Source organism: Piliocolobus tephrosceles, chromosome 5, assembly GCF_002776525.5.
Source record: "Piliocolobus tephrosceles isolate RC106 chromosome 5, ASM277652v3, whole genome shotgun sequence".
NCBI classification, from domain to species: Eukaryota; Metazoa; Chordata; class Mammalia; order Primates; family Cercopithecidae; genus Piliocolobus; species Piliocolobus tephrosceles.
The window spans coordinates 112,531,974-112,545,941 of record NC_045438.1 but is presented as its reverse complement, the minus strand read 5'-3'; the positions used below and the strand labels follow the sequence as shown (position 1 = coordinate 112,545,941).

At 35.8% G+C, this 13,968-nt stretch overlaps 1 protein-coding gene across 7 annotated transcripts in view; it reads right to left on the bottom strand.

Annotated features, from left to right (window-relative positions):
- Positions 1–1,294: 1,294 nt before the first annotated feature.
- DST (dystonin) overlaps positions 1,295–13,968 on the bottom strand; it is a 501,678-nt gene continuing 489,004 nt past the window's right edge. For 3 of the 7 annotated variants that reach the window (XM_031935627.1, XM_023222949.1, XM_023222950.1), the window contains 8 exons: positions 13,423–13,577; positions 13,178–13,252; positions 12,262–12,279; positions 9,396–9,513; positions 6,877–7,076; positions 6,357–6,467; positions 3,440–3,563; positions 1,295–2,568 (listed from right to left, as the gene is read on the bottom strand). In XM_031935627.1, coding sequence (XP_031791487.1) covers positions 2,306–2,568; positions 3,440–3,563; positions 6,357–6,467; positions 6,877–7,076; positions 9,396–9,513; positions 12,262–12,279; positions 13,178–13,252; positions 13,423–13,577 — 1,064 coding nt within the window. In that variant the 3' untranslated portion in view covers positions 1,295–2,305. Of the gene's footprint in view, positions 2,569–3,439; positions 3,564–6,356; positions 6,468–6,876; positions 7,077–7,997; positions 8,070–9,395; positions 9,514–12,261; positions 12,280–13,177; positions 13,253–13,422; positions 13,578–13,968 lie in introns of all 7 variants that reach the window. The other 4 variants (XM_031935626.1, XM_031935630.1, XM_031935628.1 and 1 more) reach the window with 4 other exon arrangements.

The window sequence follows — 13,968 nt, the reverse complement described above, 5'->3', positions numbered from 1 at the left end:
AAACGGGACAGTCCACTATTTCCAAAGAAGGTAGCAGTACATGAGAATTAGGAGCTTTGATTTTTAAAACAAAAAAAAGTCCACAATTCAACTTCCCTAATGCTTAAGATCTAATTTTTCCAATTAAGATGTTTAGAGTTGAGATTCTCTAGTCTTCTGTTTTTTAAAGAAAAAACAAATGAAAAAAGAGAAAGAGAAAAAGAAAAGAGAAGGAATGTGTGTAGGGTGGGGAAGAGGTTTCTGTTACATTAACTGAAACTTACAGGAGGACGCTGGAGATGTCAGCCTGAGGCTCTGGGACTATTAGCGCAAGAGGAAAGAAATGAGCAGGCATCATGTCAAAGTTTGGAAAGCTCACCTGGGGCAAATGCTGATAACTGGGAGCAGTTCCTTAAGACTTCTCTATTTTAAACCACTTATCTTTTTCAAAAAGCTTGTTTTACTACTTAAAAAGAAAAATCCCTAGCTCCTTCAGAGGGGTAGCATTGAAACAGACTGAGATAAAAATCATTGCCTTAAATTTGTCTTTGAAGTGGAAATGTGATCATATGCAAAGCACTAAAGGAATAAAAACAATTTCAATTGCCTTCTAAGATGACATGTTAATAATCAAATGCATGAACTATACAGCATGTGATCTCATAGGTTAGAATTACCCTTTCCATCAAGGGCTCCCACCTGAGACCGACGCCTGGACAAAGAAGGGATTACTATTACTTAAAATTCTAATTTATGCCAGTAGAAACCCCAGACTCTTCAGTGTTGGCCTCCATTAAAAAGGCCAAGAAGGAAAAATGTAATTCTGTTCCCTTGAATCTGAACACCGTCACTGACACGTGCTAAAGCAAATTCACAAAGTTATGCAGAATGTTGGGACCCTTATGCCTAAAGTAACAATCTGCCATCCTTCTGAGGATATCTGATACTGTTTTCATATTTAGGAAAATTTTACAGTTTCACTTTTAAATGTATACAGGCCAGAAGAATACTACTATATTACCTTAATTAAATCTGTAATCCTGCCACACATCCCTTGCTTTTTAGTGATTAACTGATTCCCTCTTGAAGAGGGGAGGGCAGGAATCTTACAGTCTCATGTCACTTACAATGGCTGGCACATGGCTGATACTCAGAAATATTTGTTGAATGAGTGGTTAACATTATTATAACTCCGTTTTTGATGTCCCCCAAATTTAGCCTATTTGTTTCTTAGTAAACATATATCATACACATAACCTTTATTTAAAACAAATAATAGAAGAAGTTCACTTTAAATAATCAGGTATTCCATATATTCAAGTGAATATGTTTTATTAAATGCATACTAATATCTTTCTATAGTATGTGAGTATACATAATAAATTAAAATGTATATATTTATTAAATATAGATAGATATAATACCAGAACATGATTATTTCAGATGAGAAATCAAAATAAACCCATTTTTAAGTATCTTTTGGTCACTCCAAATTTGATATTGCTCATAAAAAAATACACTAATTTTCCCTGGGGAAAAAAAATTAATTCCATAGCAATGCAGTTAAGGGACATGTTTTATTTCATAGCTTTCTGCAAGCAAAATTGCTCTGATACAAAATGAGTTCAATGATACAGGTGCTACTGTCCACTCAAGCAAAAGAAAACCTCACATGTATATGAATGCACTTTATACTTATATTCTTACAGTATAATAGGTCTAATATCCAGGATGCCTCTGGCCTCACTGAAAGCAATGGCACAGAAATGCTGCAAGGTACTTGAATATCATAGTACTGGCAAGTGCTTGAAGTAACTTCCTGTGAGTTCTCTGTCAGATACTGCAAAGACTGTGTGTGGGTGTGTTTGTCTTTCTGTCTTCCATCTTTTGGGTTACATTTAAATCATCTCAAAAAATATCCCCTGCATGTATCATTCAGCTTCTCAGAGTTTCCATAAAAACAGGAAAATGTCATGAGGTATCCTTAACGTCAGGGATTGATGTAGTGCTGCGGCTGTCAGAGAGGATGTAGACTTACCTGTAGGTACAGTAACTGAGCTTAGTGTGTGCCCTGCACGTTAAACAGTGCAGAAATGTTAGTTCATGTTAAACTTTTCCTCCTCACATATGATGTGATTTTAACCCTAGAATATCTGACAAAAACATTATACAGATAAAATAAAAAGACAAATACACAAATAAGGCCATCTGCAGAATTTTAAACTCGCCTCTTGCAATAATTCACAAGAATTTCTACACCATATTTTACATCGTTCAAACTTAAATAATAAATGCTCAAGGAAGGGCCTTGGTAGAACCAATTGCACTATCTCTTTGAGGACTTGTCCAATTTGCTGGCAGGTGATTTCCTCTGGGGTGTGGGGATTTTTGAAGGCTTGGCTGTGGATGGCCGAGAACCTGCTCGGGGTGTAGGCCTGTGTGTCTGGGGGACAGTTTCCACATCTGAGCACACGGACTGGATTTCTGAAATGTCAAAGTCTGATGCATCACTGCCTCGGCGGCTGCTGGCCCTGCTGCCAGCTTTGCTTCCAGCTCGACTTCCTGGTCGGCTGGGAGTCTTCTTGGAATCTGAGGAAAGAAGGTAGAGACAGCTCACCCTTATTATTGGGTCCATCTGCAACCAATTTTTGAAACCCGATGCCACCTTTAATCTTAACTTTTTTCCCTGGTGTGTAGTAGGCACTCAGAAAACACTTCGGGATTCACGGCCTTTCCCTATTACACAAGGGTATGATGCAGGCTTACTCTAAGTAGACATAATATAGAAAAGCCTAGATTTCTATCTAAAAGGTAAAGTTTCAGCTTTCCCTACTTAAAACAGGATTCCATTTGTTGCAAACAGACATAAGGAATATGCCTATCCTTTAAGATTGTGCTTTCTAAAGTTTAAATTATGTATCCAGGGATGTGTGTGATGCAAACATAGAACAAACAAGACAGGCTTAAGTCTTGCCCGAGAACAGGTAACTCCAAGAATATAGGAATTCAACAGAGGAGACTGGAAACTTTAAAGAGGCGTCTTGCTTGCTGAACTCAGAACCCAGAGATTAGTAGGTTCGCTATTTTGTGAAGCAATGTGAGATATACTGGCGTGAGGTTCAGTGTGGCTGGGTTTTTCCAACCACCCCAAAACAGGGCCCTCTGCAATCTCTGAGCTTGGCTCTGAAAGAGCCAAGACCTTTCAGCTTGAAGGGGTAGAATATCACTGTATATTTTCTTCTGTTCTATAGTAATTCTTTCATCTTTCTTGGACACTTTTAGATACTTGTGCCCATGACTCACTTTATCCCTGACTTTTGGAGGACCAGGGCTACATATCATTTTAAGACCCCCTGAGGGTCAATTTGTAATTTCTTCCCCAATGAGGAGGAAAAGGGACTTTAATCCTCAGATGACCATGCTGCAAAAGCCATTAAGAAAAGAAAGGCACCACACTCACCAGCAAATTGTGTTCGGACTCTGGCAGCTGCAGTTGTTATCAAGCCACTGTCCTCCCCAGAGTGGAAGCCTTTCCCTGATAAATATCCTGGAAGTCGAAGCTTGCTTCCTTGTATTGGCGTTCCCTGTATTTAACCAGTGACAAGACATTTCAAAATACTGCCCCTGCACCATGACATTCCACTGACACCACTTCTTTACACATGGGTGGAAACTCTCTACTATTCCTCTTTAGGAGGTGGAGGGGGAGAAACTCTTCAATTAAATAAGGCATGGGGCTCTCACTTAATTTTCTCTTCTAATTTCTTATTCTTTCTCAGAATTCAAAAGCAACTTTCTAAACAATATGAATTCATGATTGAAGAGAAAACAAAATGGAGACCCCCAACTGAGCATAAAAGTGATGGCAAGGAGAAAAAGACAAATTAAACGGTGAGTGTGTTAGTATCTTTCAGACTGCCAGTGAATGTTACAGAGGTAATGGTGTATTGCTAAAAAGATGGTGACTCCATGCGTAGAGGGGGCATGGAGCAGAGAAAAGCTGTGCCTGGATATGCTGCTGCCTCCATTGCTTTTATGGAGCTAGGTAGAGACAGAGACAGAATGATAAGTAAATACATAATGGATACAGACATCATTTAAATAAACTTAACTGCAAAAAGAAAAAAAGTGATTTTTAAATAACTTACTATCATATCGCTTCACTTCCTGCCTCTATCACTTCTACAGTCTTTACAGACAAAATATTAGGCAACATGTGGAGAATTTTTTTTTTACAATCTTTATATGAGTTTGTAGAGAATGTCTAAAACAATCATAACTATGAGATTTTATTATGCAATCATTGCACTTTTTCCAGATCACTACAACATTTAAAAAATTCTCCTAAAGTTAAAAAAAAAAAACCAGGTATCTTGAGGAATACAAGGAATGTAATATAATATTCCTCGATGAACACACAGCCAGAGAACTATTTGGAGGAAATGCATCGAAACAAATTACATGCATATTTTTAAACAACTGATTTTCCCTTTATTAGCTTAAAATATTATAACCATCTGATACATGAGTTACTTTTATTAAGTCATTTATCTACATATGTGTATACTACTCATATACTTAAGTGTAGTATTTATATGTGATTTGTATACACAGAATGCTCAAGTTTTCAAAATACTTTTACACACATAACCACAATTAATCCTCACACTCACCTCATCATAACCTTGAAAATGTGAAAGATTAGAGCCTGAGGAGGGACATGATTTGCCCAAGATCTGACAATGCTGATCTAGCTAATTCCTAACTTAAACAGAATCTCAACAACACGAGGGAGTGAGAACACACAAATTATGAAACGTACCACTCAAGGTGTCAGAATTCGTGACCGTGAAAGACCACAGTCATTCTTCTCAGAATGCCTTCTTGATTGTTTTGATTTTATTTCACAGTCCCTCCCATAGAAACATGTTGTTTTTTGGGTGTTTTTTGTTTCATCAGGTTATTTGAAATGAAACACAGTTTTTCACTAGTCAAAATAACTACTCAGACTTTAATTTGAGAGAGTATCCACTTAAAAAAAATTTGAACACAGCATCATAGCCTTCAATATTTAAAGCAAATGTTAGTATGTCCCTTAAGGTTGTTTGAACCTTTCTCAGTTTTTTTCTACAATAGATCCATAATAATTGACAGACATCTCTAGAGGTAATATATAATACTAACATCGCCCACTTGGTGGGAAGGGGTGGAAATGAGGGGCTTGGGGAAATGAAGAGGAAGAAATGAGGAAACGCTAAAGAATAGGTTGTTTTTGTTCCAATTCTCCCACTTATCAGCAATGAGATTTCCATGAAGTCATGAAGGTAACACATTTTTTTCTCTGCCTGCCACTTATTATTAACGTGAGGATTAAGGAAGAGACAAGAAAGTGTTTTGAAAAGCATAAGGGGGCTTTTAAAAGTTATTATATTACTTCTATTTGAGGATCCTGGCCTTTAAGTTATGTCCTTTATAATTAAGGTGAAATACCTTCTTCAATTTCAAGAAAAGGTATTTAGGGATTTCTTCCCATTAATTATTGGATTCTAATAAAATATCTGATTATTTTGTGCCTATATCTGTTGTTTTACAGTCAAGTTTCTTAAAAAGATATACGGTTGATTTTCAATTGAATGTAAATGACCTGATACATGAGTTATCTTGGCAAATTTTATGTCACCTAAATATCTTCTCCCCATAAATCATGCCATATTAAAAAGTTAGAGCATGCTTAGTGATTAAAAAATCTTAAAAAAAACCATACATTTATTACCTGTTGAAAATGACAGATAACTTTCTGCATACCTAAGCCTCCCTCTGACCCCCTGCACTGATACTGAGAGCTTATGACACACCCGCCCAAAGTTTTGGGGCAGGTATAAATGTAACAGACATTCAGAAGGACCATGGCCACAGTGAACATTCAGTAAACATTCTTTTCAGTGATTCTCTTGCAAATGATACTGCCTTTTACTCCCATCTGAAGGGAATGCATTGCACTTCTTGCCCACATTATATCTGGTACATTTAGTAGCTTTAAAAGAAATTTTACTTAAGTCTGGATATAATCTACTATATTTTACTCTCCCAAGAGATAAAAGTGGAACTAAGTATGAATGAGAACAAAAAGGAGGTAGTCTGCAGGAGTGACTGGCTCAAACTGACACTGTTTAAATTGCTGCAGACGAGCTTTTCTGTTAACCCTTTACTCTCACATCTTCCAAGAACTGCTGGGTTGATACTTATTTTATAGAAGTGTATAAAAAGACATAGGATTGTCAAAGTATATATATTAAGGGAGTAGTGAAGCAATGTTAGTGGGTGATAGTTTCAGTTAAAGGAGACTGTTAAGACTGGACTCTGGGGCCTTACGATACCTCTGCAGATGGCACGGGAAAGTCTGAGCACTCTGCTGCTTTACAAGGAGTTGACATTTTGCTGTTTGTCAACCATGGTTTACCATAATTGCGTGTTAAAGGATGGAGAATCTGTATGGAACAATGGCAAATCAAATGAAAAGGATAGCAGATAAAAAAAAACAAAGCCACAGAAAGAGATATTCATAGCAAAGAGTCATATTTCACAGTAAGAATAATAACAATTTTAAATCAGTGGAAAGATCCAATGGCAAATCATACACACCAAAAAAATGAATGAAGCTTTAAAAAGAAAAATCAATCTGGAAGATCACAAAGGCTCCCTAAATAGATCACCTCTATGTGAGGCACTAGGCAAAAGCATATTTTTAAAAAATCCTGTATTTTCTATATTGTGAGAAGGTGCACAAATGGAGACAGCTGGTCCTACAAATTCTAGGGCCCTAAATAGAACATTCAAAAGTCTACTTGGGAAATTGATTGCAAAGGGGGAGGAAAAGTCTTCATCCCTGAGTCTTACCTTGGGTGTGGTGGTGGCAGGGACCTGTGGGGTGGCCGCCTGTGCAGCCTGGCTGGACACAGAAGTGGATCTGTTGGGTGAAGCGCCTCGTGATGATGGCCGGGATCTTCGGCCTCGGGGTCGGAAAGCAGCCATACCCTGGCTGGCACCGTCTGCTAAAATGAACTTCTCACGTAGTTCCATGTTTGTCCTTCCTTTGGCTGGTTTACACACACACAACAATGCACACAAAGAAAAGAAGGAAAATAAGAGGCACTCAATCGTTTATGGGAAGAACAGCCACCTGGCACCAGAGATCACGTTGAGAATTTCAAGAACATCTTTTTGCCATGCCAACTCCAACTCAGCATAACAAAAAGTTAAATGCATTCCTTTACAATGCATTCCTTTTGGATACAGGTGAGTTTGGGGAGGAAAAAATAAAGTGTGCTTATTCTAATACTAGACACCAGCAAGAATAACCACTATTAAAGAAAGTGTCAGCATGAAAATGGAAAGCTCATGCTAAAATATCATTAATCCATCAGCTACTGATGCCCACATGGTTTCATCACCCTCTCACCACACTGAGAAGACAGACCAGGAAGGCAGGGACTGTGTCTTTTGCATGTACTATTGACGTAAAGAGAATGCCAGTATTTCAACATTGGGATTAATTAAACAATATAATTACACAGAATGAATGATGGCTTGTTAGTCATGATGACAACATATAAACTTCTGGGTTTTTCACTTAAATGAGGCAGCTAGTATTTTTATTTTATGCCTTGAAAAACTGTTTTACCAACATGCAGTAACAAACACCAGACCCAAGGATCTGTGAGGTAATCAGTGATGCAGCACTCATACAAACACATATGCACACGGAGAACACTCCACAAGAACCCGATGAGCAACGTGTTAGCATGTGTTTGATCACTTATAACACCTGCATTTGTAACACAACCAAAGTGCATCAAATTTTCAGACTTTAAATTTGGAAGCACCAGCTCAGTTGGATATGAGTTAAGCCATACGCGATGGATGAAGCATGTTATTTTAAAACAAATGACTGAAGCAAGAATGGAAAAGTAGGAAAGAGAAAAGGAAAGAGGGGAGAGGCAAAGAGAGAGGTTGCCAACCTATAGTAGGCTGAGTAGTAGTAATTGAAGAGTTTGATTCCGAACGTAACATTTTACTCCCATGATGATGAACTAGAAAAAATGACACAGGATACCAATCACATTAAAGAATACTGTTAGCAGAAGAAGAAAACAAAGTACAGTAGTTGAATATGCAAAGGGTGCTCAGATCCGGCCTTTAGCACACATTTTAGAAGAAAAGTTGCATCAGGAAAAGAAGCACTCAAAGAACTGGCTCAATAAGAAAAATGTATTTGGAAGACTGTGCCACAGCCATGCTAACCTTCATAAGCAACCCAACAGAACACAATGTGTTCTGATTTCTTCATAAACGGAGATGCATTTCACCTTAGGTTACATTATTTTCAAAATATACAACAAACAGGAGCTTTTGTTCTTCTTTTACTTCTCTCACAGGTGTGTCTTTGGTCAGGAGAGAGCAGGGTTACTGCAATATGATTGTATAACAATCCATGGTGGCCTTGGCAGAGAAGCCTGATGACTCTGATATGTCTATGTGTACCAGATGGTGACACCATCACCAAAATCAAGAGGACCTACAGGAGGAAACCTAGGCTCCCACTTGGGTAGCCGAAGGAGGCAGCACTGACATGAACATTTGCTGTTTGCTGAAAAGGATTACAGTGAGCTCACAGGTTAAAGAAAATTATAACAATTTTATTGGGTTTTTTTGGGGGGGAGTGGGAGGGGAAGAAAAATGGGCCTACTGAGTAAATGGTACCTAATTAGAAATTGCAATCAAATGACCACGTGTAACATTAATTGGTTAAGAACTTAAACATTGACAGAAGGATCTGAAAACAGAAAAACTAAAAGCTAACTTAGGACTTGGGCTGGAAGATATGTAGAGAGCTATAGTATTATATGTTTATATTTTTAATGTTCTAATCTGCAACTTCAAAGAGTCAAGTTAGCATTGGATTATTATTTAAACATTTTTTAATTACGGCTTTCCTCACCTGCCCTTCATTTCATAAAAACTTTGACCTTTAAACTTTTATTATCCAGTATTTTCAGTCTTCATCGCCCCAATTTTCTTTTCTCTTACTTTGCTATGTAATAATAGACAAAATCCTTTCCTTGGTTGGTGTAATTGTTTGGAAAATCATAGATATAAAAGTCTCCTAAAGAAAATGGATTCTAGTATTTCCTGCCCACCATATTCATCCAGAAGAAGAAGAAAAAAAAAAAAAAAATGAGAAGAACATGGTTTACATGACTGCCACAGGTTCTTTGGGAACTTTAGGCTGACAGACCAATGTGAAACATTCACTATTGGAATAAATGACCAAAATTATGCCCAGTATGTTTTGGTGCTGGAAAATAATATAAAATTGAAATACTTTCATGATGTTATCATGATAAGCATCTCCTTACCCCTGCAAGGATCATTTTTCACTAAGAACTCATCAAGTGCCATCCATCCACCTCCAACACGAACCATCACAGTACTCCGCAGGATCCGGACCAGTCGCAGTTGCTGGGAGTCTCCAAACTGTTCAGTGAAGAAAGAAAGAACCTCTAGTTGTCAATAATAATTCTAAACTGTAGGATGATGTGCAATTTGCAGGAGCTAAAGCAACCGACTTTAATTTCTTGCTTAGTTCGTAGCGATTAGTAAAATCTCAGAAAAGGGGGTTTGTAATGATTTGCGTTAGACAGCTGCATGCTGATTTAGCCCAAAGGAAACAGTTTGAAAAAAAAAAAGATTACAAAGGTTATCAAGTATACTATCAAAGCTTTGGTCCAAAAAGTATTTTTCTTTCTTATGACAGAAACAATATTAGTAAGGCAGTAATTTAAAAATGTTTCTAGGAATTAAACATAGCCATGAAAGTAAGCATTGGCCCACTTGCCCAGGGCTTATCTAAAATAAGATGATTCTAAGAAAAATTTAATAAGCTTTGATTCTTCATTAAAACTATCTCTTACAGTAAAACTGCTTTCCACTGAAATCTGTGAGAAATCTTTATAAACTCATTTTGTTTTCTCTAAGAGCAGTTTTGACTTAAGAATAAAGTAAATGAGTATGACTCGCACAAATTTTACAGTCAACTAAAATTTCTGCATCCCTAATGATCTGGTAAACCAATTTGTTAAAGGCTGGGTTAATATGCCATTTTAGATTACTGTAATATTAGAATAGCCAATGACACATTATTAATTATATGGCTGCCAAATCTAAAAGGTTTCTCTCACAGTTGTCTGTACCATAATTGTTGATCCTAAGAGGCAATCATCTTTTTCTTGCCCTTTCAATAGATCTCCAATAATGTAGATATGCCACAAATTCTGCAAGTCCTGAATAAATATCTAGATTCCATGTTTCTGATCATAGGTTTATGTTTTGAAAGCCTGTGAGAAATGATTTGATACTTTAAATCATTTCTAATAGGTTCATGTCCAACTCATAAAAACTACCAGACTAAATTTCATGGTTGTTATCCCAGCAGACAAGAAAGCAAAATGAACAGTCAATTAAACATAAATGGCTTCTTTGTAAAGCAGGTAACATACAATTGTGACTTTATTTGGGCTCATTATGGATAAGCAGAAAACTCTAAGTAGAAAAAAATCTGCTACTTTTTAGTGTTTTAATATTGAGTTTCAAGAAGAAAACCCAAAAACAATACCAACCAAACCCCTCGGGATCCTAAAACTCAGAAGGACCTAGAAAGCATATAAAATGTACCAGCAGGAACTCGTGTTTTTCCATCAAACTTTTAAAAACCACTATTTCTAAATCTTTTTTCTTAAACATTGAGACTTAAACTTTCCTATAGTTGTTCCCGAAATGTTAATTAAAATTTAAAAATAAAAGTGTCAATTTATTTTGTTAGAAAAAATTGGGTGCTGCTAATAAGCAAAGGGAAAGGAGGGGATTTAAAGAAAATTACCCTTAAGGAACCAGATAATGGGACTAGATGATTTTGGTTCAAGATTATACTCAAAAGTTATAAGGAAATAACTAAAAGTTCCTTATAGAGATGATATTTCAAGTGTAATAAATACAAATAATTTTCTATTTTAATAAGGTATTCTCCAGACAACTAACACTGTCTTCAGAATTTCTCTAAATTTTCCCAATAACCAAATCACAAGACAAGAGAAAACAGACTAATGTTGCTGACTGTGCTTTCAGTGAGTAAAACCTTTTGAGGTAAGTATTTCTCTCATCCTCTCTGCAAATAAAAGATGCTCTCTCATTTGCTGACTCCAAAAATTGCAAGGACGGAAAAGTAACATTTTATGTTTTATATCATAAATAATGGAAGTTTTAAAAATAAATTATTTGCTTGCAATAAATGAAGGTAATAGATAATTTGAAGCTTGAGATGTAATATGGCTTTAAAACGGAGTGGCAGAGTCATATCTAATGTAATATGGTCAGGTACTATAGATAGCATGGTTGTTTCCAAAGTATAAAGTTAAAAAAAAAAAAAACTCATGAACATGTTTAAATCAAAACAGAGTATCTCTTGTCTTTAGTTTCAAAATTCTGATCATGATGTAGTGCCACTAGACAGTTCATACTGACTTAAATGTCAACGTAAACATTTTATATTGACTTAAGTGCCAATATAAATATTTGATCAAGATGGCATAAAATGTGACTTTAAGATTCTGCATATGTTACAGCAATAACTTTCCTCAAAAGGAATATTACTTAAAGCCTACGGAGTTAACATTTCTACTCTGAGGATGCCAATCCCCAAAAATCAGTGATTTTGAACAAATGGCAAATAGCTTCTTTGGAGAGAACTGGTTACTTGCGGCTGAGTGCCAAGGAGACCTTTTGGCTCTCTGTCTTCCCGTGTCACTGCCTGAGGCTGATCCTCCTGGGCTACTATAGACCGTATGTCCTAAATAGTTAAACATCAATGAGCCTAACACAGAGATGTGTGGAGAATCAAATTTGTGTTCCAATGAGTATTAGCATAAAATATATGCCCATATTATCAAAAATGAGAATTAAAAATTGCATTTGTAACATTGTAGCAAGCCAAGCTACAATTCATTATCTGGTTTGCTTAAAAGTAATCTCCTCATTTAAGACACAAGGCAAAAAGGAATCCTGGATCAAGGACCCATATAGCGCTTACAGAAACACCACGCCAACCAACAATGTAGTAGCTAGGGAGACAGCATGGGAAAGATTGGCCATGGCAAGCTTTAATGACTATGAATTAAAGTTAAAAAAAAAATCATCAGGAACTTGAGAATACATTCCACTGGTTTATACCTGATTTCCCAGGAAGAACTGATAAAAATGAAAAATGGAAGAAAGACACAATTAGTTCAACAGGAAACTTTCTGTATGACTCTAGAACATACACACATACTCACACTCTGTGCTTCTGGATGTAGTATCTAGTTTAGAGATGTGCAGGCACCCAGTTTGAAATCTGTCCCAATTTCAAACCAAATAATCAGACTATTTTCTGTACACATATTTTTGAAAATCTTAGGATTTCAAATTTAAGTTAAAGTTTTGAATACATTGATGACTATTTTTTAATATGGAAGTATAAAAATAAAATTAATGTTTCATTTATAAGTAACACACTGTATTGGGGAAACTCAGCACATTTCCTATCTAGCTACTACATATAAGAGATGTTCCAAAAAAGAAAAAAAAAATAGAGAAAGAGTAATGAAGTCACACTGTTCTTCTGTTTTGAAGAGAGTGAACCAAGTTAATTGAGATTTTTAATAAAAGCAAAAATTACTGCACAAGTGGAGAAGACATTATCCTCTTTTTTCCTATTTATTAAAGTGAGTCCATATTTTTAACTTTGTGGTTCTGGATTAGAGTAGCTTTCTTGTTTGAAATCTGAAAACTTACCTCTAATCATAATAAAATATAAAATAATATGAAACAACCTAAATATGTGAGATTTGAGTATTTTCTTGTGAATAACTTTTCTTCAAAGGCAATGTGCATGATATAGATGTCAAAGATATTTCCTAATATGCAAAATGCAGGCTACCATTATACAAATTAAAATGTTAAACGTAAGAGTTTCATATACCATTAAATTTTGATATGAAGTAAAAAATAAATAAATAAGACCCCTGGAAAACAACGGAGATCAAATTATATACCGATTTCAATTTATGTCCTTTAAAGGAACTACAACATTATTTTGAAAACTTACCCTGTATTTATTATCACCAATCTGTTCAACTTGAAATCGCTTTGCACATTTACACTTAGCTACCTGCCTTGTCACCTGCCAAAAACAATGATGAAATATTTACTTTAATGTTAATATTACACAGTAGAATCCTTAAAACTTTGACATTACAATTAAAGTGAAAATAAAATGATTGTACGAATTGTGCATGATATCCTGGCAGAACATACTATCAGTGTTGTATGCAATGGAAAGATAATGAGTACCTCATCTTCAATTTTGTCAGCATCTGTGATAGGTTTATATGCATCTTTATTTGGGTGAAGGGCTGCTACAAATTCATAGTAGTCAATATATCCATCACCATCTCTGTCAAAGATGTCTGCAACTGCGCTCATCTCCAAGCGACTGGTTGGAAACTCTAAAATTTTGAAAACAATGATAAGTAGTGACTTGTTAGTTCTTTCTCAAGGTATTCTGAATTGCACATTTTAATCTCAATGTGGCTGGTTAAATCATCAGTGATCAAACATGTTAAAATCCTTTTTAAAAAACTGATTTACATCATAGCAAATGAAGAGCTATATATACTCTTAACTTTAATTACTACTTAGGTGAATCATATAAAATGCTGTTTTTTTTAGGTTGAAAATGTTTAACATTGGCAATTTTATATGGTTCAATTACTAGTCAAAGAATAATTTATGTGAAATTTACCTTAAGAATGACATCTAGTAACATCGGTCAGGGAAATCACATACAAATGATTGGGCCATCAAACAAGAAGGTGATAAGTATCTTAAGAAGTTTTA